This window comes from Embiotoca jacksoni, unplaced genomic scaffold, assembly GCF_022577435.1.
Source record: "Embiotoca jacksoni isolate LCO1_2020_lvr unplaced genomic scaffold, fEmbJac1.0.p SCAF_11, whole genome shotgun sequence".
NCBI classification, from domain to species: domain Eukaryota; kingdom Metazoa; phylum Chordata; class Actinopteri; family Embiotocidae; genus Embiotoca; species Embiotoca jacksoni.
The window spans coordinates 2,848,077-2,872,595 of record NW_027185241.1 but is presented as its reverse complement, the minus strand read 5'-3'; the positions used below and the strand labels follow the sequence as shown (position 1 = coordinate 2,872,595).

General features: G+C 39.6%; 1 protein-coding gene across 1 annotated transcript in view; it reads left to right on the top strand.

The window, feature by feature from the left end:
* The window catches only part of grik3 (glutamate ionotropic receptor kainate type subunit 3), an 86,309-nt gene that overhangs the window by 47,656 nt on the left and 14,134 nt on the right, over positions 1–24,519 (top strand). Inside the window, exons 2-11 of the mRNA XM_069142130.1 lie at positions 1,081–1,254; positions 1,442–1,699; positions 1,816–1,997; positions 4,305–4,358; positions 7,337–7,507; positions 8,931–9,074; positions 12,944–13,051; positions 15,475–15,588; positions 17,967–18,170; positions 23,787–24,010. Coding sequence (XP_068998231.1) covers positions 1,081–1,254; positions 1,442–1,699; positions 1,816–1,997; positions 4,305–4,358; positions 7,337–7,507; positions 8,931–9,074; positions 12,944–13,051; positions 15,475–15,588; positions 17,967–18,170; positions 23,787–24,010 — 1,633 coding nt within the window. The remainder of the gene's footprint in view (positions 1–1,080; positions 1,255–1,441; positions 1,700–1,815; positions 1,998–4,304; positions 4,359–7,336; positions 7,508–8,930; positions 9,075–12,943; positions 13,052–15,474; positions 15,589–17,966; positions 18,171–23,786; positions 24,011–24,519) is intronic.

The following is a 24,519-nucleotide window of genomic DNA, read 5'->3' as shown; positions in this document are numbered from 1 at the left end:
TTAAGACCAGGTTTTTGTTGGTTAATTAAGCAGTTTCTCTCCACTGCCTCAAGATAGCAATCCACCTTCAATGGTCCTGACTGCATCAAGTATTTTTGCTCTATAAAAAAAGTGGGTGCTGGATGAGAAAATGACAACTGCGTCAGTCTAAAATTAGCACAGATTAACATGTTGCACCAGGCACTGCCTAGCCAGGCCAAGATTGTCCAGATTACATCATTATATCATCAGTTATTTATTTTTAGAAATCTCCCTATTTTATACAGATATTTTCAGAATTTTATAAGCACTCTCCATGACAAATAAAGTGTCCTATATACATAAAAAAAATAATAATCTGTGGAGTTCCCCTAAAAGCGAACGACATAATTTAAAGATGTCTTGAATTGTGTAAGTTCTATTGTACTTGTTCTGTGAGTCCACCATTTCAAGAAACTGATGGGAAAAAAAAAGTTCTCCACTGCAGGATGTAATGAAAGACTGATGGTCTGACACACACCATCCATCATCTAAAGCAATACTCTACTTTGATGTTCATATAGATATGTTTTGCAAGTTTCGAACAGTACAGGTCATGTAAAAATGAAAAAAAAAAAAAAAAAAAGAAACTTTCCTTTGAAATGTACGTGAAAGAAGAGTGCAGCAGTCCCGTTATCTGCTTCACCACTGTGATATTCAGGTCAAATAAAAGGATATCTTAATGGAGAGACAGGAGCCTGAGATATTCTGAGATATTCTGCTGCACTGATGGAGCAGACAGACAAGACCAAGCACTCATACACACTCCTTAAATCCATGACTCCTTAAATCCATTATGGCTATAGACTTCAAAGCTGATATTGGTTTTTTTTTCAGCATTCCCTGAAAATGGAGAGGTTTGCTCCATGTTTGCTAAGCAAATTTAATACCTCGTGTAATGTGCACTGCTCCCTTCACTGCTAGTCCTAAGTGCACATACCTCTCAATATTTTTCTTAATTTAGTCCAACCGGAAATTGTGTCTGTGTTTCTCCTCTTACTCGTGATTATGTTTGAGACCAATTGTCACGGCCCTTACACGTCTTTCTCTTTTGTTTTTCAGGTGGGATTTTCGAACAAACAGACGGACCTGTTTCACTCGTTAGTGCCGAGGAGCTTGCCTTTAAATTTGCTGTCAATAATATTAACCGAAACAGGACTTTGCTGCCAAACACTACATTAACATATGACATACAGAGGATTAATATCTATGACAGCTTTGAGGCATCAAGAAAAGGTGAGTGACTTTTCTGTATTTATTCAAGGATTTTGATTACACTGTACAATGGCAAGAATTTGGTTGGTCAAATAAAAAACAATATTTAGCTTAAAAATTAAAATCCTAGAGGTCTAGAAAATAATTTCAAATGTGAAAAAGTTTAATTTGCATACTTATCAAGCTCTTCTCTCTTCCTTCCCTCTAGCTTGTGACCAGCTGTCTTTAGGTGTGGTTGCAATATTTGGGCCCTCACACAGCTCATCGTCAAATGCTGTGCAGTCCATCTGCAATGCACTGGAAGTGCCGCACATCCAGGTGCGGTGGAAACATCACCCCATGGACAACAGAGACAGCTTTTATGCCAATTTGTACCCAGATTACTCATCATTGAGCTATGCTATCCTGGACCTGGTGCAGTTCCTCAAATGGAAAACAGCCACTGTTGTCTATGACGATAGCACAGGTGAACAGACGAGTATGCCACTTACATGCAGTTACTGTACTCTCACAAACACAATAAAAAAAACAACATATTAAGGAAAGCCACGCCGACATTTGTGCTGTTTCATGTCTCAACAGGTCTCATAAGATTGCAGGAGCTGATAATGGCCCCTTCCAGGTACAACATCCGACTAAAGATCCGCCAGCTACCTCTCGACACCCAGGATACGAGGCCTCTTCTCAAAGAAATGAAGAGAAGTCGGGAGTTCCGCATCATCTTTGACTGCAGTCACCACATGGCTGCACAGGTTCTGAAACAGGTTAGTGACAGGCCTTTAGAGACGCTCTTGTCAGATCTTAGAATAGCCAAACAAATGAAAGCATGTGGTCCAAAATTTGGTGCTGCTGTCTCCGATACCAGTTAATTCTTATTAGATTTGCTATGATTGCAAATGTGAAGGCTTTGATTTGTTCTTGCCTGGGTGGGAGGAAAACAGCAGCAGAAGAGGTTTCACTAACAATCACATAGCAGTGAAATTTGGGGGTCATGAATTACACGGATTTCCAATTTTGTCACCTGCCTTCAACAAAACACCTTCAAAGTGAGAGAATTAGTGTCTAGCATGAGATTTAAAATCCAAATTTGGCCAATTGATAATCCTTCCCTTGTGCACGATATCATTTTATGTGGTTTTTTTTTGGTGTTTTTTTTTAGCAGAGACTATCATTGTGTTCTTCTTTGTTTGTTTGCCAGATAAATATTTACAAAGATAATAGAAAGCTGTGAATTCTTCGTGTATTTTTTTTTTTTATCTTTAAAATGAAAAACGTACGTACACATTCTGATTCTGTTTGCAACTCTGTTAACTACCAAAGCAAGAACAAGATCCAACATGTGTTTTGATATAAAAGATCGTCAGTCAACAAAGAGCTGTCAGTGTGATGTACTGAGTAGAGAGTGTGTAGGTGGTCTGATGCTCTGTAGATGTCAGGAACAGACTGGTGGATCCCCCCTCTATTCAATTTGCTGTCAGTTTCCGTTAACATGTTTACCAAATGCATCATCTCTTCCAAAGTTATTTAAATAACTCAGTCCTCCCTCGTTATTAGGATCTGTGGTGACATATAGTCGCTCCTGGCCAGTCTGCACATCTCGCGCCAAGAAATCAGTGTCCTCTTGAGGCAAGAAGTGAGAGGAGGTTTTGAAGCAAACTTGCGACAGGCAGCTCTCCTCGAAGACTGTACCGACTACGGCTTTTATAAATAAATAGGAAAAAAGAAATGAACGTTGTGCACCATTCGTCAATGACTTATTTTCATGCACCATTGATCAATTAATATAGAGTCCCAAATGTGCTGCTCAGTTCTGTACAGTAAGAAAAGGTAGTAATTGAAATGCTGTTTTGTTCTGACACGCATTTTGCTTTGCTGTTAGAATAAATCAACTTGTTAGTGAGGATTTAATTTATTTAAAAAAAAGAATACATTAGACAGGCAGTGCAATGGTTAGCATTGTTGCCCCATAGGGAAAAGGTTCGGGGTTCAAATCCGGGCCTGGGCCTTTCTGTGCAGAGTTTGCATGTTATCCCTGTGTCTGCATGGGTTCTCTCCGGGTACTCCGGTTTCCTCCCATCGTCCGAAAATATCAGGTTAATTGGTGGTTCTACAAATTGCCCCTAGGTGTGAATGAGAGCGTGAATGGTCTTTGTTTCCGTCTGTCTATAAGTGTTGGTCCTGTGATGGACTGGCGACCTGTCCAGGGTGTACCCTGCCTCCGTATTTTCAAAGAAGGACTATCTTTCTTTCATTGCCATGTGTTTTTCCTCAAATTTGACTGTGCAATTTGTGGGAACAGGGCAGATGGTGGTTTACAAGAAAAAAAAAAAAAAAAAAAAAAAAAAAGGGTTATAAAGAATAGAAAACCTTACAGAATTAGGTTGTATCATGTAAATTCATATCGTCCAGCAGTGAAAAAGTTACATTTATTAATGAAAACTCCTGCTTACGAAACAAAACATGAGACAAAGTTTGAATGCCATGTATTTTGTTTGATGTCTATACACACAGGAGTGAATTTGCCTCCACATAAGCATAACATCTTATTTACATAACCTTAGCTTTTTTTTCACGACAGATGGCACAATTAAATGGGAAGCACAGCTGCCATGGGAATGCGGTGCCTTTGAATGTAGATGGAGTGAAACAAGTGGCAGTGATGGAGTGTTCGTATATGAAGCAAAGATTACCAAGCTCTTTTTATTGAAGGTTCTCTTCTCGGCCGGGAAAGCGCCGCGTGCCGCGAGCCATTCCAAACCATCTAAATGCATAGAAAGGCATCAGATACTGTTGCTACTCTGTAATTCTGTAGACCACATATGGTGCCCAAATCCTCGCAAGTGATAGCCGAATTTTGCCCACAAAATGAACAGTATGCTCGTCAATATGCTGATTAAAACTTGGCTATTTTTCCCCTTACTGATGAAAGTCCCTTTGTGCATCTCTTTAGTGCTGTTTGTTCTGACTATACAGTTGATTCTAAAATACCCTGACAAAATGACCATTTTATGTACACTGTCTCTATTCATTCACACCTTTTCTTCCCCATCTTCTGTGTCCTATCTCTCCAGGCCCAGACCATGGGGATGATGACAGAGTATTACCACTATATCTTCACCACTCTGGTAATGTACTATGCTTGTTAATGCAAATAGACTCTTGTTTGTTCTCATCTCCCCACTGCTTGAGTTTTTGATGAATAGTGGCTAATTGCCAATGGAGTTTGGATCCAGTCCATAACATCAATTTTGTTTGACAAGCCGAAGGCATAATGGAGTCTTCAGTTTGCTGTAGTAAACACTCTGCTTTATAGTAAAGTTAACAGAAGTAGAAGAGGTGGCGTAAAAAACAAAAAAAAAAGATTACGATTTAACAGTGAATGTAACTTCTGAGTTAGAAAAAAATACATTTAAATTGCTCTCCTATATAATTATGAATAAACAAAAAGTTTGGTGTTAGATCCAAACAAATGTGGTAAAATATCACCACAGTAACACAGACAAACAAATCGATCCAGGCAGCGGTAGCAACTGTTGTGTTCACCAAGGTAAAATTATAGTTTTTGTCAAAGGAGTCTGGTGGCACAGAATGATATGATGGTGCACTTCCCGACCGGAAAGTGCTGTGTGATGGCAAGGTAAGGCAGCGGAATAATTCTAAATATAGTATACACTTAAACTGATATTGATTTTTTTTTAGGTGTGCCTTTTGGTAGAATATGTGTTGTTGCTGACCCCATATTCAGCAGTACATTGCTTAGTTTCTGTGCCAGTACAGCTGCCTGCTTCTCCAAACTGGGCAAGCACTGTCCCTCATCTACTGCAAGTAATACACTTACTATTGAAAAGTACCTTATACAACTCCACTGCAAAATAAACCAGCTATTACTGTTAAATACGTGATCTTAACCTTGTATCACTCAGTTCGATGACAGGGCTTTCAAACAGGCAGACTACAAACAGCTATTTGAATTCTTGATTTTAGACTATTACGGGTTTGAGTTGGTGAACACAAGTTAAATATGTCATATTTTCAGTTGATATTTAAAAACAAAATGATTTTACATTCAACACAATCTTTATATTGTAACCTGGAAATGTAAGTGTTTATTTCTCGGCCTGAGTGTTTCCAGCTCTCACTCTGATAAAATGATCTCGGCTGACTAATACAAGCAGACCCAGCAGGGAGCCATTTCTGCTCTCCTGGCTATCTTGTGACAAACAGACTGAATGGGAATGAATACCAGCATGTTCTGTGCTGTTCCTTTCACTCTCTGTTATTGTCTCTCATGCACACACACTCACTGTCTCTCCGGATTTGCAAGTCTGTTGTGATAATGCGATATGACATAGAGGTCCAGGCATGATGTGTGTCATCTTCCATGCTCGACAGCGTGGCAATGACATTGTTCTGCCTGTGTCATGTGTGTGAGCTTTAATATATATTTAATATCTAAAACTCCTTTTTATTGCTAGTGGACCGGTTTATGTGTTTAAGTGTAACTGTTTCCTACCGCAAGATATTTACTGGAGAATTAACTTAAAAGCTTTTATTTGCTGTGATTTTGTGGAACAACAATATTTTTTTCATATAAAGGCAGCATATCTTTATAGAATCAGAGTGTGGTATCTATCTAAAGCAGAAATATACTGTCATATTGACAGACACACCATTAAGAAGATTATACCTGGCGGCTTGATTTCATCCAAAATGATGAATACTTGCATGGTATACATGGCAATACAATTTCCTCTCGATGGAATCCACTGATGTCTGTGTTTTATCTTCTGAGGAGAGGGAAATGCCGGCTTATTAGAGCGTGAAAAGGCAACAGCGGTGTGGTATGGGGTAATAACTTTCTTGTCCTTTTGAAATGAGTCTGTCATAGCTCCCACCTTACCACCGCTATCTCTGAGAACCTAAGGCTGAGAACGTTGTTATGTTTGCCACCATCACAACACTTGTGTACGCACTCAAAGATATATGCAGTGTGCTCTCCGGGTGAACATTTCAGTGTAATTCTATTGTAGGATTATAGAGTTTGTGTTACATACAGTGTATGTAAACACGGCAGCAATGCGAAATGTGAACTTGTAATTGGAACAAGTTGCTTTTCTGACATCCCAAAATGCCTCAATAGAAATGAGGATGTCACAAAAGATGAATTGTATTATACAAACAGTTCTGTCCCAGTTAGTTTGTATTCTTAGCTTCAAAGCTAAGAAACCTGTAACCTGATCTACTTTACAGAGTGTTTCTGAATGTCATATAGAACAATAGTGATTTATTTTGATCTCTTTTTATAAAGGAAATTACTGTACTGCACTCTAGAGAGAAAGGGAAAAAAGAGAAAGAAATATTTCAGTGACTAGCAACGACCGTTCTTTTGTAAGTGTCTTCCACGCTCTTGTTCTCCCAGCACTAACCCCACAGGGTGCTAATGAAATATCTATGTTCATCCAAATGCCTTTTTCAAGCCCCCCAGCCCACTCTGACACGACATGTGTCAACATGTGACTTCACACTTCAGCTACAATGGCTGCCCCAGAAAATACAGCGGCTCAAATTGAATTGCTTTTTGCTCAGAAGTTGCCATGGGAATGCAAGTGTTGAATTATTAATATAATCCAACATAATTGGTGTTTCTTTTTCCTGTTATGAATTTGTTCTGAGCAACAAACATTAGAAAATTGTAAAATTAAACAACAACACCTTTGGAGATTTTTTTTCACATGACTGCGATTGACAAAAATACTGTACATCACAAGCTCGAAGCTGGTGCAGTATATTTCATTATTCCAAAGAAAAACATGAGCAAGAGAGAAACATGTCAATTCTAAAAGGATTTTCAAGCAACAACTATGTAACCAGTGCCTTTTTTGATTTCATTTATAAACCAGATTATGCTCTTGATGTGACATTGAACACTACTGTATTTCTCCATCTGTTTTCTTTATTTGGCCTTCACATAGTTATCTCTTTAACCATCTGCTGCGTCATTCTCTTGTTATGTGAAGAGAACAAATCCAGAATACATACGTAAAACCAAGATTCTCAGTGCTATCAGACTCAATAAAAACCCATCCTTCTTGTGTCTCAAAAGGACCTGATGGCCATTGACCTGGAGCCGTATCGCTTCTGCGGTGTCAACATGACCGGCTTTCGCATCCTCAATGTGGATAATCCTCAGGTTGCATCCATTGTGGAGAAATGGTCAATGGAAAGGCAGTTACCACCTAAACCTGACTCCGGCCTGCTGGAGGGCATCATGACGGTATGTTTTATTACTCCTTGTAATATTCAAAGTCTGTCTTCAAAATATCAACAGAGAGCAAACACATTTATGTATCAGTCTGTCTTATCCATGTGGTATGGTTTTGGCCCTTGGTAGGAAATAGTCTTAACTGTAATAGGAACCCATAACAAAAGGCTTTAACTCAGCAAATATCACTACAGTAACCTGTTCATAAGGTACAGCAAAAGCTCACTGTCTCAGCCTGTGGCTCAAGCATAAACTAAATTGCAAATACTGTATAAAGTATGTTGACAGATTTCAGGGGTTCAGCTACTGTTAGATTAAATGTTATACAAGATAGAGCCATATTTTCATTTATTTTTGAAGTGATATGACTATTGGTACCATACATAAACAACTGCTGCCCTGGAATTGTGTGCACACCTATTTCCTCATGGTTCATAAGGGCAAAAATGTAAACCATCTCAGCAAACCATGTCGGTCTAGGAGGGATCTCAGAAAGGAAAACTCGACAAGCGTTAAACCACTGAAGTACAGTTTTTTACTCTCATTATGCAACCGAGAAGCTGACCACACGCTGAGCCAAAATCCCTGAACTTGAGTGACTGTAAAAGAGAAAAATGCCTTCTGGTTTGAAAAATTCCTGCCTCTGTTCTGACAGATATTGGTGAGAATATCATCAAGTTATGATGTATGCTCTCAACAGTGCAGGCACTACAGGCATGAGTGATATAATGGTGAAGCAACCACTCAATTAAGCTGTTTTGCACCAGTTATCCTTTGAATGCACCAGTCCCCCTAAATTTAGTTTTCTGTCTAGGTGCGTCCCTTCATAGCCATTCTTGTTCAACTGCGGGAGTTTCTAATTGGTCATGCACCATTGTCTCAGTTTGTTTCCAGGAAAATGATAGTGACTTTGGCTTTCCCAAATGGCCCACACAGTCCAGACATCAACTCAGTACAGCTCCTTTGGGGGAAGGCAGAGAAAAATGTTCACAGCATGAATGTGCTACCAAAAACTCCATAGAAACTGCATTTATTTTTACCGTGTTTATCTAGTCAGTAATGTAAACAAGACAAAACAAGGTTATGTATTGAATTATTAGTTTAGAAACTCACAAACTGCTCATATGTTATTTATAATTTAATCCTCTCAAAGTTTGAATTTATTTATAATTTAAATTGTTGAAGATTTATGGTTCAGTCTTTGAAGACAGTCTGAAATTTTTAAAATTAAAGATTTATTGTTTCTATGCTGTATATATTTGATCTGAGAATATAACATCTGCACTAAATGTGACTCAAAAATCGAAAATATAAGTTACATATGTCAAATGAATGATATGAGTAGACAGTGTTTACATATCAGTGTAAACACTGACCTAACTGTTTACTTCTTTTTACGGCCATCAGCTGAAATAATGTTCACCCCTTATTCCAGACAGATGCAGCTCTGACCTATGATGCAGTCCACATTGTATCCGTCTCATACCAGCACGCTCCACAGATGACGGTGAACTCACTACAGTGCCACCGCCACAAACCATGGAGATTCGGAGGGCGCTTCATGAGTTTCATCAAAGAGGTGATGGGGCACCTTTGGCCTACTGCTATTTCATTTAAGAGTTATTTATATTGGAAGATACTGATCGAGTAGTGAACGAGACAAAAGGAGTGGAGTGAGGGCCATGTAGTCATTTAAAACTTAGATATTTACCCACCAAATCAATCATATCCACATACACAGTGAACCAATCCTTGATAGACACATCAAAGCAGTGTTGTTGTCAGCTTTATAAATTCCCTGTATTTGTAACCTATTTTTCAGAAAGCATGTACTGTAACCTTTTGAAAGCACAACTTGTGTAATCGACTCTTATTTCATCTAACATGAGAGTCTGACACAGCCTCAGAATACAAAAACAAGCCTGAGCAAAATGGCAGATTAAGCGTGAGCAGAGATGCTGCTATTTGTATCTTGATTCGTTCAAACAACAAAACCATTTGTATTTGTCTTGGGTGTGGTTTAGAAAATGTTAAAAATGGCATGTGTTTTTTTCTCACATATAATCACTCCTATTACTGCAAAATTAAATCATTAACCTCCTGGGTCCTCATTGTTTTACATACATCTCTAACAAGGATCCCTAAAATGTAGGAACAAGGAGGAGCTAAACTCCAATCCTCAGCTGCTTTTCTTTAGCAAATTGAATGACAACTTCTCACCATCCTTGGCTTCCTCCAAAGCTTTCCTTTCTTTTCAGGCTGAACACCACTGCTGGTGTTTTACATGCCTCAGTGCAAAGCCTCCTGTCAGCATTTGTGACCAGTTTCACGCCTTCTTTTTTTGGATAGTTTGTGCCTATTGTCAAGTAGGTATCTCTTTTGAGCTTCACTGTGATGACAGCGAGAGAGAGTGTCTCTGTAGATCTCCGGATCCCTACTCACCCATTCTTAACATGACAGCCTCCTTCTCAATCATGATGCCACAATCCATCTATGCAACATCACCCTTACTGTCATGCTAAAGTGTGAAATGATACAACATTGAAGCACCAGGGCCAAAGTCAGAGTAGGCTGCCATTGTGGCTGAGCCAGCCTCTTTCAAATGTCATCAAAATAATAATGCCTTTGTCATACTGTGCCACTGCCGAGCCAGCACTTTGCCTCACATATATGACCTCTGACACGTACCTTTAAACTAAGTATACAAAGTGGGAAGAGTAGATGTGGGTGCAACCTGTTATGTGGTCTATCCACTTGAATATGGAAAATGCAGGGTGAATCCCAAATACATGGCATCAGTGGCCAGTCCTCATCTAGTCTTAAGTACCAGGATATGGGGAGCTAAGTACAGGATAATCGATGACCTGACTTTCAGCATAGCTCAGTGCTAAACAGGGGCAGAATCAGGCCTCAAAAAGTAAATAAGTATAAACTTTGTTGTTTGGACTATTGTGTTGTTTTAAAAGAAAGTGTTAGTGCACAGGAGGTTTTAAATGGCAATAGCTTGTGTCTTCTCCAAGGGTTTCCTTCATCAGCAGACAGCATCCTTGAGAGAGCAAAGCCTGATCTTTCTTTATGACATGAGGCTCGTTTTCTCCACAGGTATTCACATACAGTGTATTGTCCAAATCCTCAGCTCACTTCAATGAATAGGAAGTGAAATACCAATTTTGTTCTGCTTGCAAAGATAGGTAGGGAAGGTGGATAGAAACCCCTGTTTAGGAGCAAAGATGACAGTATGTGTGCTCATGTGTTCAATACTTTCCTCTGTCCTGTGCATTGCACTCAAAGGGACCTGTCAGGATTGAAAACAGGTAGTTGTGCTTTCACACTGCAAGACCAGTGATGCGTTTGCCCACCAATATCTGACATATGTTGTGTCTTCTGCTAAAGCAGTCTCTCTCATCCACACTGAGCTGACTCATGGCATTGTCACATAATGGGTTTAGTTCATGCATTGTCACTTAAGGCGACAGTGGCCTGTTGGATAACCTGGTGGATGGAGCTGGAGAAATCCATTGCTACAGAACAACTGTTATTACAACTTTGGGTTTGTGAAAAAATGTTGGCCCCTCTGAAAAAAACATTCCTACTCTTCTTTGAGTTTTAGAATTGTGCATTAATTTTCAAAACGTGTGATTTGGCAAACTGAAGGGTGAAGCACATCAAGGCCTCAGCTCTGCAATGTAACCACCCATTTATAACGATGTTTCAATGAAAATGTTAATACTGCATCACTAATGTGGGTGCTACGTTTTCATTGATTATCAGTGTGGATAGAAGCAAATGGTTTCACTTTGGTTGAGAAACTGCAAATTTCCCAGAAATGATTGTGTAAAGTGCACTGTAAAATCTTATGTCAGAATATTTTTCAACTACACATCACCGACTGGCACAAGAGCCATGAATATTATTGTTTGTGTCAGATGTGGAAACAATTCTGCTTGTCTGCCAAATGTGCAAACTCTGTATTGCAAAGGTTTACATCATTACAATGCACAACAAACAATGTCTGTGTCTGTGGTAGTTAGGTTAAAAAAAAAAGTAGTTTTCTTAGCTGTAATGAAAAGATATACCTCCGGCTGGTGTATTGGAAATGTGTTGCGATCGCGACTAAAATAAAGGAAAAATTACACGGTTGTTCTTACACAAACATACTGCAGCGTTTGGTTAGAAAAACACTAACTCATGCCTGATTTACGCTTGCTTCAAGACAGGAGTGTGACATGTTTTGAAGGTCGAATTGGCCCTTCGGATGTGATATGGCTGAGGCATTTATGTCACTCTCTGAATTAGAGCTGTTTGAACATGCCACCCACCTCGATGGCAATAGGCCAGAGGGAATGAGGTATGAGAGGGTCTGAAAAAGGAGAGTACCACAAATTTCTCCTTGAAGCTTCGATCTTCTCACAACAAGTTCTGGCAAGTCACAGAGTAGACAGGCAGCTCGAGCCTCTAGGGTTGTCACAGTGTGGATTTTAAATATCAGAAAAGTGCTGCAGCTCAACACACGAGGATTGATCACTCTATTGTACCAAGACCTATTAAAGATCCAGTGCTTGTATCACAGACTGGGACTTAATGAAAGTGACACCGATAGCCTGTTAAGAATCAGTTTTTGCAGGCAAAAGAGTAAATAAATGAGATAAAATAAATCACAGCATTTTTTTTATTTTGTATTATTCCCCTGCAGTAAAAATGCAAACGATGAAACTAAAAGAGACGAGGACAATGACAATCAGTAAAGTTAGTGGCATCAGTTCTGAAAAATGGTGAGAAGTGTGAAAATAACAGGTATGAAGCACGGGCTGGCGTGTGCCTGCTTGTGCACGTCTGTGAGGTGGTGGCTATCAGGGAATCGTAATAGGGGGCAGTTATATGTTTTTCTTCCTCATGGGGAATCAAGCAAAAGGAGATGGTTGTTAATTAACTCCATAGTCTGGAGGGAAAATGCGTTGGAGGCGTTGAGATGTAAAATGTAATTAAAAAAGGAAATTTAGCCTGTACGGTTTGTGTTTGTACATTGGGTCCGTTTGTGTGTGTGAGTGTGAATTTGCTCTCTGTAAAAGATAAAGTGTGTCGTGGTGTGTGTTTTCTTGACAGGACTTTTACATTTATCTGGGCATATTTGCTTCTTGCTGTTGTCAAAGTATTTTGGACTGTCCCAACATTTATTAACAGTACAATGGGTGTGATGAAATATTAGGTAAAACAATGTAATGCAATGTCAGGCAAGAGCACCACACCTATGATTTTAACACTCTTCAAAGTTAAATCAACAATTTTCATGAGGAACATTTAGGGATTGTTAGTTAAGGAAATATAATTTATATTAGGGTTATTGTATTGGTTATCATAGATTGTAGCTGTGTTTTGGCCACATTATAGGCTGGTAATGTTGATTTTTTTTTCCGTGAATATAGGTTTTAAATATATATTATCTTTCAGTCCCACTGGGATGGTTTGACGGGCAGACTTTCCTTCAACAAGACAACTGGTCTCCGTACAGACTTCGACCTGGACATCATCAGTCTGAAAGAGGAGGGACTTGAAAAGGTAACATTTTGTTAAAGACTGTGTTTGTTATGACAACATTCTTTGCAATGAAAGCACAACAGTAGTGTCTCATCACACGCAGCGTATGAAAATGTAGAATTTCTGTGATGACTGTATCGTAAAAAGAATTGAACGGATTACTGATGACAAAAATCCATTTCAGATTTTCCTCTTGATGTGAAACAGACAATGCAAATCTGAGTGTATCATTTACCTCCTAACAAGGAAGCAAATTGGCTGTTTCGACATAAGCATAAGTTAGTGGATCATAAAGCAAATTGGATTAGGGTACACATTAGGGTGTTAATTGCAGCCTCTCTAATGATAATTTGAGGTGATGCCCAAAATGCTATTTGGTGGTAATGAGCTGTATAAACATGTTTTACAAAAAAGGGAAAAAAAACAAACTAAAAGGTTGGTAGAGTAGAACTTATTTTATTATACTGGAAGGCCTCTGGGCTACTACAGCTATTCTCTACTAAAGGGCTTTCATACATTATGAATACATCAAATAGGGATAAGTCCCATTATGACTTCCTCAAGTACTCCCTAAAGGCTCAAGACTATATAATAGCGGGGGCTTTTCAGCTTGTAACCCTTCTGTTCAAGAGTTGGGCTCGTAACACTGCGGCTTTGAAATAATTCTTCTTCCTCTCCCTTTCACCGGCATCTTGTCCTGCATGTGGTCAATTAAGATGAAGCACAGTCATCTAGCTACAGTATTTGATGCCATATTAGCGCCTTCTTATTGTGCCTCTGACAAATCCTACGCTCGAGCGTGTTAGCCTCGATCCAGCACTGTGCTGTAGATTGCCGGATTTTTTTTTTTTCTTTCTTGTATATCCGTGGAATCGGCTTTAACTGTTTGAGCCTGTTAAGATGTGGACTTTTTTTTCTCAACTAATCCACTGTAATTGAATATTAGCCCAAGTTTGAGCGCATGCTGGAATTATGATCAGGTTCTCAGAGTGCCACTTCCACTCAATGCTGCCATGCTCAGGAGGGTGAAATAAATGTAATGCTCACCGTGTGGTTGCATGAGTAAATAACTTTTGAATCAAGTCCTCTGCTAATCATGTTTAATGAATTGAGCTAATTGTAATTGGGTACAATTAGAAAGAATTTTGCAAAGCGGAAAGCATTCAGATATTTTTAAATCTCTCTCCTGGAGTCCTCTTTGGTTGTGTGACAAGCTGTAACTAATGTGCTTTTCAAATTAGAGCATATGCCTCTCTCTGGATTAGGCAGAGAGGACATTAACAGACGTTTTTCATGCTTTTTTTTGGTGGGGGGTGTTGTATGTCTTTAAATGGATCCACCTCAAGCGCAAACCCCAGTGAATGTTAAAAGCTGTGTCTATCGTAAAAGAGAAAGTGGCAAGGGTGGGAGGAGGGTTTGGTGCAGGGCTCGACTTGCAAACAAAGATTGTTACAGACAGCCACAGGACTATTTGTGCTAATGATATGTTCCAGTGTCTCTACAATATGCAGAGGTTTGTGCCTCAGGGCTTCGTGCATGTAAAACTCCTTTTATTTGTTCAAATCTCTTGGCTTATTTTACTGAGACTGCAGAGCTAAATTACTTTCACAATGCAATCCAACCGGCAAGCCCATGCTGTATCTTCATTCAAATTAACTGTAAACTTTTTTTGCAATACTTGCTATATTTTATTTTTCTGTTTCTGTCGCACTCATTGCTTAGCCATATGTTATATTTCCATATATCTCACAACCAGGGGTGTTAGTTAGGGGTGTAGTGTTATAAGCTGAAGTACACCTGTAATGCATGGGCGCACGACCGCACACAAGGGCGCATGAACGCTTGAACCCTATGGAGGCCAGTTTACATACAATAGTCAGAAATGCTGCCTCCATACTTAAATTGTTGTAATTGAATAAAGTCAACGAGAGACATTATGCTATTTTTAAAGGTTGTTCTGGATTACTCATCTAAAGTGCTATTGCCTGCAAATATTTCAGCATTAAAGCCGTGTCACACAATTAATGTTTTTTGTCCAATGAAAAGCAAGAGGGCTTTGACACAGATACAGGAAGTGATGAATTTGTGTTAATGCGTAATGCAGTAACTTTAATAGGGCAAACAGTAGTGGATCAAAACAAGGCTTCGAGATAAGTGGATCAATCAATACAACTTAATAGACAACTTTGTCATATTGTTTATACAATTCTTAAAATGATCCCAGTTTCTTTGCTTGGTTTCTTTTGAGATATACACTTAACTCTGCCTGCTTTCCAAAACGCCCTGGCCTGCTGATAAAAGGTGACTCAGCCAATCATCTAATGCAACTGGAGATGTGTTCAACCTGGCACTAATGTGGGAGATGGTTGGCGGGGGAGTCCGCTAAGGTCGTAGCCCACCAACTGACACAGAACACTTAGCCACATACATTTCATCTTCCACAGGTGGGGAAGTGGAGTGTGTCGGGAGGTCTTAACATCACAGAAGTGCCGAAGCGAAAAGGGATGAACATCACTGATTCCCTGGCTAACCGCTCCCTCGTCATCACCACCATCCTGGTAGGTCACCCGTGTAGCCTGGAGTATAGGATGTCCTGCCCTTCACATCTCCCCATTTTTCCCTCTCAAATACATTCAAATCCAACCACCACAATATCATCTTTTATTTAGTTCTTCTAGCAGTCACATTCATTTCACTCTAAAGCATCAGCCACGTTTTACTCTGAATATGTAAAAATATTAGGAAGAGGTGTTCTCAGTATCCATCTCTGTGATTGACACATAATGCACTGTATATTTGCCAAATCTAAACATAGCACAAACACACACAGAAATCCAAGATTAAACATTAGATACTGTAACTACACACAACAGACGTGACAGCTTCAAGAATCCCTGAAGCAAAAATAAAAAAAAATAAACAAAATGAAGTCAGAGATACAATAAACTATTCCTGAGAATGCATAAATTACATGCTCTGATAGAAAGAACAAGTTGATTCACATTCATTTGTAGATCCCCAGTTGTATGTACTTAACACTATCAATGGCTGTTGGGGTCTTTGTGGAGCTATACAAGCTACAGTGATAAACACTATTATTATACCCATATTAGACTACAACTTTGTTTCTGACCAAGTGTTTCAGCTGCACTTTAGATTTCCTCAAGTCTTTTGGATCATTTCTGTCTTAAAGCATATTTCCGACATGCTCCTTCATTTGCTATTTCTTTCTGGAATCATTAGTTTTAACATCATAAAACTGACTACTTTCAAATTGCTGAAGAGAACTTTAATACCAATCTCCCCTCTTAGTGTAATGACATTGCATCAAACTGATCCCAGTGATGCATGAACAAGACGTCTGACAGCTTTATAGTGATAACTTCGTAGAAGAGATTAAGGCGCTTAATGTGTTTTTCCTCCTTACATTAATTGTTTGCACTCCATTGCCTGTAATGCCTCTGTGCAGACCAACCTTCCTCGTCTTTCTTTGATGCACGCCCGTGCTGCGACTGTGAGGCTAGAACTGGTATAAACACTCAGATTTGAGTCCAAACCTTGGGGAATAGCAAGAATTGGAAGGCTAGAAAGAGATGGAAATGACTTTCTCCCTGAACATGCAAACTTTTTGATCAATTTAATTGGACAACTCGAGCAAAGTTTGCAGCTAAGCACTTGCTCTCTAAATGCATTGTCATCAAGTATTCATAACTCATTATTTATTTAAGAAGTCATCCTAATCGTAATGTCCGAGTGTTTTCATATTTTGATAGTAAACAAAGATGTTCATCATTTACTCTGTGCTTTCCCGCGCATTCCTATTTAGTTGGAATTTATAGAATAAATTACAGCCTATTTTTCCATTCTTTACAGACAACTAGCCTCAGCTGACAGTGTATCTGTGTCCACATGCCACCAGCACACAATGTTGTAATTTTGTTTTCCCCACCTACACCTTCACCATTGCTGCTCTTCCTGTTAAAAATTATTTCCTGAGGGAATGAAGAGTGTCATGACTGCCTATTTCCTCCTCTTTGACTGCATCTTTTTCCTTAGTGCCACACAAGCAACGGCTGAAAAAAAAAAAGGAAACACAAAGGAAGGGGTCACCTTCACAAGAGAATCAATTGCTCTGCTTCTGAGCTCAGTTTGTAAATTATACATCTGGCTATTGGAGGCAATAAATTGTATTACAGCTTTTGCATAAATGGATCAACATGTTTTGAAATGCACAGTGGGATATGCAAGTCTATCTGGCAGGGAAATGGTAACAGGCACTAAATAAAGGAAATCATTTATGAGCAATTCTGTGTTAGTCATTGTCACTGCAGGCATGAGCTCCGTTGCTCTCCCTCGGAGGTTGGTGACAATTGATGAAGGCAACATCGTGGGCATGTTCCATTTCACTGCTGCATTCTGTTCCTAATCAAGCTTTTATACTGTGCAAATTATGAGCAGCCAGGCAGGATATTACAGGCCAGTAAAGAGTGTCAGCCACCTGACCATAAAATGAACCGACCTGTGCACCAGCTATATAGGTCAATGCACGGCAGTGTGTGGGAGACAGTAGGTTTAGTTAGCTCAACACTGGAGGCACGCTGATAGTATAAACATTCCTTCTGTGTGCATTACCTTCAAAATGGAAAACACTAGCAACATCTTTTCAATATAAAATATATTTACTGACATTGCAGTCCTAATTTAGCGCAGGCCTCATTTCACTAATACTTCTAAGTTGGTAATACCTCAGCCTTTTTTCATATTTTAACACTCCCTGTATCCGCACACTGAACTTGAATCTGCTGTCGCTGCTTGTTAATGCAACAGCGACTCGTCAGCTCACATCACTTTGCTTCAATTAGGTGCATGTGCTGAAACAAATTGAAAAAGCTGACCTTACCATTGCTTTTCATTTGATTTTTTTGGGTCTGTGCAGGAGGAGCCATATGTCATGCTTAAGAAGTCTGACAAGGCGCTGGTTGGGAACGACCGTTTCGAAGGATTCTGCATCGACTTGCTAAAAGAGCTGGCGAACATCCTGGGCTTCACGTACGAGATCCGCCTGGTGCCTGATGGGAAATACGGCTCTCAGGATGACAAGGGCCAGTGGAATGGCATGATTAGGGAACTTATAGAACATGTAAGTCTTACTTCATATTGTCTTATTTGCTGTCCTGTCAAGCGATATAGCTGAGAGAATGCCACTCTCACACAGTAAATGTGCAGCTGGAGCCTGAAGTCGGTTAACTTAGCTTAGAATATAGACTGTAAACGGCTAGCCTGGCTCTGACCAGTAGTAACGAAACACATCTACCACAGCATCTCCAAAGCCCACTAATTAAAATGAACAACTATTTATTGGCTGGGAGCAGTTGCCAGGCAACCAGCAAAGACTGCGGAAACTTCCAATAGCAGCAAACAAGTTCATTCTAAGGTGCTGGAAGAGGAATTTTGTTATCTTTGGATAAAGTAAGGGAAGTTGTTTCCCTTTGTTTTCGCTCTATATGCTCTATATTGGTAAACTAACCAACTGCTGGGTCCAGGCTCAAAATTCTAGATATTTTTGTCTTGGACTTCACAAGAAGACTTTCGAATGTCAAACTATTTCTTAAATATCTGCTGTAATTATGCATCTTCATACACTGTAAAAGTGTTTTGCATCATCACACAGACTTACAAAAGCATGCTACTGAACTGAACTGTAAGTTATGTCCTCCATGTGGACAGTGATATAGTTATGATTGAATACAAGTCAGGAAGAGCCTGCAAAGCTGTCAGTTACATTTATGGCACAATTATGTCAAGGTTGCCTAAAAGTTACAAGTCTGTTGATGCCATTCGGTGAGTCAAACCACTTCCATTAAACCAGATATTGAGCATGAGCATGTAATCCTGCATATAGTGCAGGATTCAGGGTAACACACCGGCACTCATCTTTCTGAGCGATAGTGGGCAATTGCAGCTGTCTGTGTCAAACTCAAAGCCTCAGCGGCCATGAAACAACCTCACATCGAAGTGATGGTGGCAATTCTCTGGTGGCATTTCATAAGTGTCCCTGTCAGTGTTCTCTCTTTGTCCTCAGCCCCTACAGGTCAGCGCTGTACTCAGCTGAAAACTTGTAATAGCTTAAGTGGCATTTAGTGCAGGGAATTGTATGGCAGGAGTCAATGGCTTGGTGCTGAAAGGGTTGGAAAAGGTGGGCTCCCACTGCAGCACTTTATTTCACCATCCAAGCCTTTTGCTAGATCCATGTTGATAACAATAACCTTTAGAGGAAAAAAAGGATTACCAAAGGCAGAGATTGCCGGCACAAAATCAAGATGCATGACTCCATCATTAAACAGCCCATGCAGTATTTGTTTTAGCCCTTTCTTTGGTTTAAAAGGGAAGAGCTGCAGGTGGCCACAAAGAGTCTGTTCATCAGCTTACAGACTAATAGAAAAAAGAATGTGTTGTTGTTGCTTTTTTGTTGTTCGTGGCATACGGTTTACACGTGTTATAGCATCTGGTGACTGAGACCTTGGCACTGACCGTAAATATGAACATAAGCTGTTGAAAACAAACACAAACACAAACACAAACACACACACACACACACACACACACACACACACACACACACACACACACACACACACACACACACACACAGGACATGCAATGTAGGTGCATTTTCTACTTTTGTGTACCTTTAGAGACAATTTGACAAATTCTGAAGTAGCAGAATTAAATTCAACCATTTAAATATGAAGTTTTATATTGTTAATATATACTTCTGCCTTTTTCTGTCTATTGCCCTTGTAAATAGCAGCAGAAGAGAAGATTAGGATCTACACTGCTAGTTGTGGCTTTTACTGCTTCTTATCACATGACCAATGATACAAGACGACTTCTTTATGGATTTTTAGTCGGTTCTATTTTGTGGTCTGGTGCTTTCCTTGCCCTGTTGGTAAGGATAATCTGATCAAGATCCAGCAGACCTGAAACATAAACTTCACGGCAATCTCAAGAGATCTGACCCTGAGATTATATGAGAGACCAGTATGGAAACCAATTTCTTCAGAAAAGAACACCAATTCCTCTTTGACAAGAAGTAAAACATATTGTACAGGAAGTAGCTATTTACTTATATACAGTATGTATCCCATACAACATATTTGTATTAAAGTCAATTGTATAAATGAAACCCATTTATTGTATACACCATGGGAGATAGAAAAGGTAAAGTGTACTGCTATATTTATCTTTTCAGTTTAAATTTATAATTACTTTATATTGACCCCTTAAAAACCCTTGCCCCCTCTTGTAATACTGACGAGAAATACAGATAGATAAGCTGTATACTGGTTTACTGTGGATCAGTGCCTTTACTTAAAGAGAGGTTAGAGAGTCAGATAAGGTCTGAGGGAGAAAATGGGGGAAACAGTTGGTTTTAGCTGATAAAGTGGTCCTGAAACAAAAGACATACATCTATGCTATACGCTCAAACACTGCACCTTCATAAATCATCACTGCATTACAGAATTACACAATGGTGTTTGACTGACATATTTTTAAGAGAACAAGACTTGAGTTTATTAAAAATCATTCGTAAGCCTTCATTCATCTTTGTAGTTCATCAAGCTTTACACACAGAGAAGATGTGACAGATATAGAGTAAAATTTGATGAGTTGTATATATGCGTTTGCCTTTTTATGTTTTGGTATGAATATGATATAGTATTGTATATTAACTCCCCGTGCAAATGAACCTTCTGAATGACAAACTGCAGTGTTGCCAAGTGCAACAATTTAGCATTGTGTAACATGCAGCGCTTTATTTTCCCCTGTGTAGTCACAAAGCTCACTGCGATGCCAAAGGGCATTGTTTGTAAGGTGCTAAATGATGCAACAGGCCTTGTTAAACTTGATTTAGTCACAATAGATGATCACTTTAATCATGCTGTGATGCAAATGTTAATAGTGTCCTTAACACATCATTTGTTTCTGTCATGGCAATTAATCTTTGCTTCAACAGATACACTGGAAGGTTATAGCCAGCCCACTTCCTCTTTGTCTACGCCGACAGATAGTCAATTAGATTTATGTCTTAGAGAAGAAGTTACTCTGTTTACAGTTAGATAACACAGATTTTTCACATTTTTATAATCATTAAAATATTATTTGCTAGTTGCAGGCAGCATATGCTTACAAGTAGATGGCCAAATGTGAGTTGAATTTTGATCCGACACAGCAGGATGACCTGGTGTTGTGAGTGACTGACCCAAAGCTGCAAGGATGCAAGTTCAACTGCCACAGCAGCAACAACATATCTGTCCTGCCTGTCAAAATGCCCTTGAGTAAATCACAGTTACAGTCCACAACATTCTGAACTTGCAGATTACACTGTGCACGCTTCATAATTAACCCCGTGTATATTTCGATAACAGACCATGTAATATAAGACGGTCCACACGAAAATGGATGTACACCTGGCTATTTGGGTGTTTTTATATTCCCTCAGCATCCCTAAAGCAAAAATTGCTATCTGTTATCTGCAGTTTCCATGGCATAGTTTAGCAAAGTGTTTCTGCAATTACAACATATTGTGCTGGGGCAAACTATGCACCTCTAGCTGCTCTAAATGTCTATAAACGGAACAAAAACTCTAAATGACAGCACTGCATAAAATCAGAATAACCAATCGTTTGCATTCAGAGACTATGTAACAGTGTGTGCAAATGTTCGTTAAAGGGTAAAAGCCTTGGTTGTGAGCAAGTTTCAATTACTGTATGTTTGGAGCTGGAGCGAATGCAGTACAGTCCTATCTGTATATATTTTACAAAAACAAAGACAAACTAACAATGCAGAATATGTTGTATGTACACTGTACCATCAGTATTGTGGTTCATGTTAGTTGTAACTTCACGAATCCTCGAGGCAGTCTGTCAGGTGAGGAGGTCCGGAAGGAGAAAACCACTAAGCCCATCTGCAAACCCAGATAACACCGAGCCATGCGGCACATAGCAGGGCACTATCAGGTTATCTATCTCGTGCCCAGTTTGTGTGCCTAGGCAGAAAGCCGAACAAGGACATGCGGCATGTCTATTAGCCCCACCCTTGGGATGTCTGGAGTCACATGCTGGTTGATCTTACGGCTGAGTGGCAGGTTGGTTCAAAGCTGCGGTTGGCAGCGGAGAACCGAGGGAGCAGTAAGTGATGTACAAATTTGAATAGTTTAAAGGGGACAGCAGATGCACAGCAGGATGCATTGGTTTTCCCATCTTTCCATCTCTTCAGAAGCCGCTGTGTATTTACCCACCACGGTGTGGACCACAGGAGCACGTAAACCGCGGTGCTGCACGCAAAGTGGAAACATTTTCTTTCTGACCTTTGTTTACTGCTATGTTGTAGTGATCACATGAGTCTGGGGGAAGAGCTGCCCCAGACGTAGAGAAAGTTTAATTCACATTGAGAATAGCCAGAGAGTCTTTGGAGGAGAATTTAGTGTAAAAAAACACACAGGCTTCAAGCTTCTAAAGAAAAACTAAATACAACATACAAAAGAATATGCAACAGAAGGCATCAGTTCACAAGATGGCATAGGCATGGGTGCATCATTTAGCTCATTTTCATTTCATTATACAAAGCTAGTGTGTGTGTGTGTGTATACAATTAGCAGATTTAATTCCTGTAGTGCTTGGTTTCGCATTAAATTCCATAACAAACGTGAAAACTCATTTAACTTGGTGGAAATGCCGTGCGGTGATCTGTTGCCTGAACGAGCCCTGTTCCTCTCCCACCGCTCAGTGTGTAGGAAGTAAAGAAAGCCTCCCTTTGTGAGTTGTGTCGTTTCTTGGAGGAAAGAGGTATCCGAGCGTGAACCAAGCAGCTGGTTTCATTAACCTCCTGTCCAGCCGTGGTGCATGGGAGCTGTGGGGGCCGCCGATACCTTCTGAATATGCAGTCAGACACATATAATGGGTGACTGCAACTTATCCCGTCATGCTCTATCGTGTGCATTGCATAATGCTGTATGGTGTCATATGTCATTCCAGTAGCACTATATAATGGCTTTAAAAATGGGACCTCATCTGATACCCTGGAACAATGTCTCTACTTTTTTAAAAGCCATCATTGAGGAAACATACTGCATCACTTTCACGTCATGATTTTGGACGAGAATGCTACAGACATATAATATTGTATATAGCCACACTTTTGATAAAAGACATATGTTATAGCCTTGTTGTAACCTCCTTATAAGTTATTCACTGTCATAGTTTTTTCATAGCTTAGTTATAATCGAACAGTACTAATAGTAAATTAATTTCAGTACCGATTTTTGTGGCTATGAATCCAAAGTTATTTTACAGACATTTTACTCAAAATTAGAAATGTTAACTTCATGCCTCTGTTTGGTTGTTGACAAAAGGATTTGGTGAGAGTCTGCGTTGCGTTGTAGATGACGTCACGGTAGGTTCACACAGTGTTGCTATAGTAATGCTGATGCATTGAGGGGGTTCTATCTGCCGTGGAAAACAAAAGTGAGTAGAGTCAAACTGAGTAGAGACAATACTGGCAGGGAATTTTATACCAAATTTCACTGCAATACATTCTAATGTTTTGAGATATTTCAGTCTGGACCAAAGTGGTGGACCGGACGGACATTATTAGTATTACTCTAGCCACACAGTTAGCTTGATTAAAACCTTCTAATATGAAAATAGAAATCGAACAGTGTTACCATTCACTGTATGTTTTTTTTCCGCTACAGAGGGCAGACTTGGCAGTGTCTCCTCTCACCATCACCTATGTGCGTGAAAAGTTCATCGACTTCTCCAAGCCCTTCATGAGCATGGGTATCAGCATCTTGTATCGCAAACCCAACGCCACCAACAACGGCTTCTTCTCCTTCCTGAACCCCATGACTCCCGACATCTGGGTCTACATCCTCCTGGCCTACCTCGGTGTTAGCTGTGTCCTTTTTGTCATTGCCAGGTAAGTGCAGATGATACGTGCTATTTTGTCCTATCGAGTCTTTCATACCTTTCTCCATGAGGTCTTTCAGGATAGACACGGTAATCTACTCTGTTATCATTACAGTCTAGGGTTCGAGTAAACGAGCCAGTTTATCATACTGTGCTAGCTGGTGGGTAGTGATCCAAGGCAGTTATGTCTGCATGGGCTCTTCCACAACCCCGGCAGTGAGAGGAGGAATACAAAAAAGCCTCCAGTTGAGTTGCAAAGTCCTATTCAGGGTGCAATTTCTGGTTTCCTGTGAGATGTCATTGAAACTAGCAATGCAGCTTAAAACGACCTTTTAAAAAGGAAGACATTTTGCTCAAGTAAAAAAGAATAACTTGATGTAATTATCATATTCATCAGTACAAAGACAAAAAAATATACACCTGATGTGAAATTGCATCAGAGGAGGCTATTTATAGTTGATCATCAGCATTTACATATTAATTAATGAAATTCCAGGCTGTAATAAGTTAGTCACAATT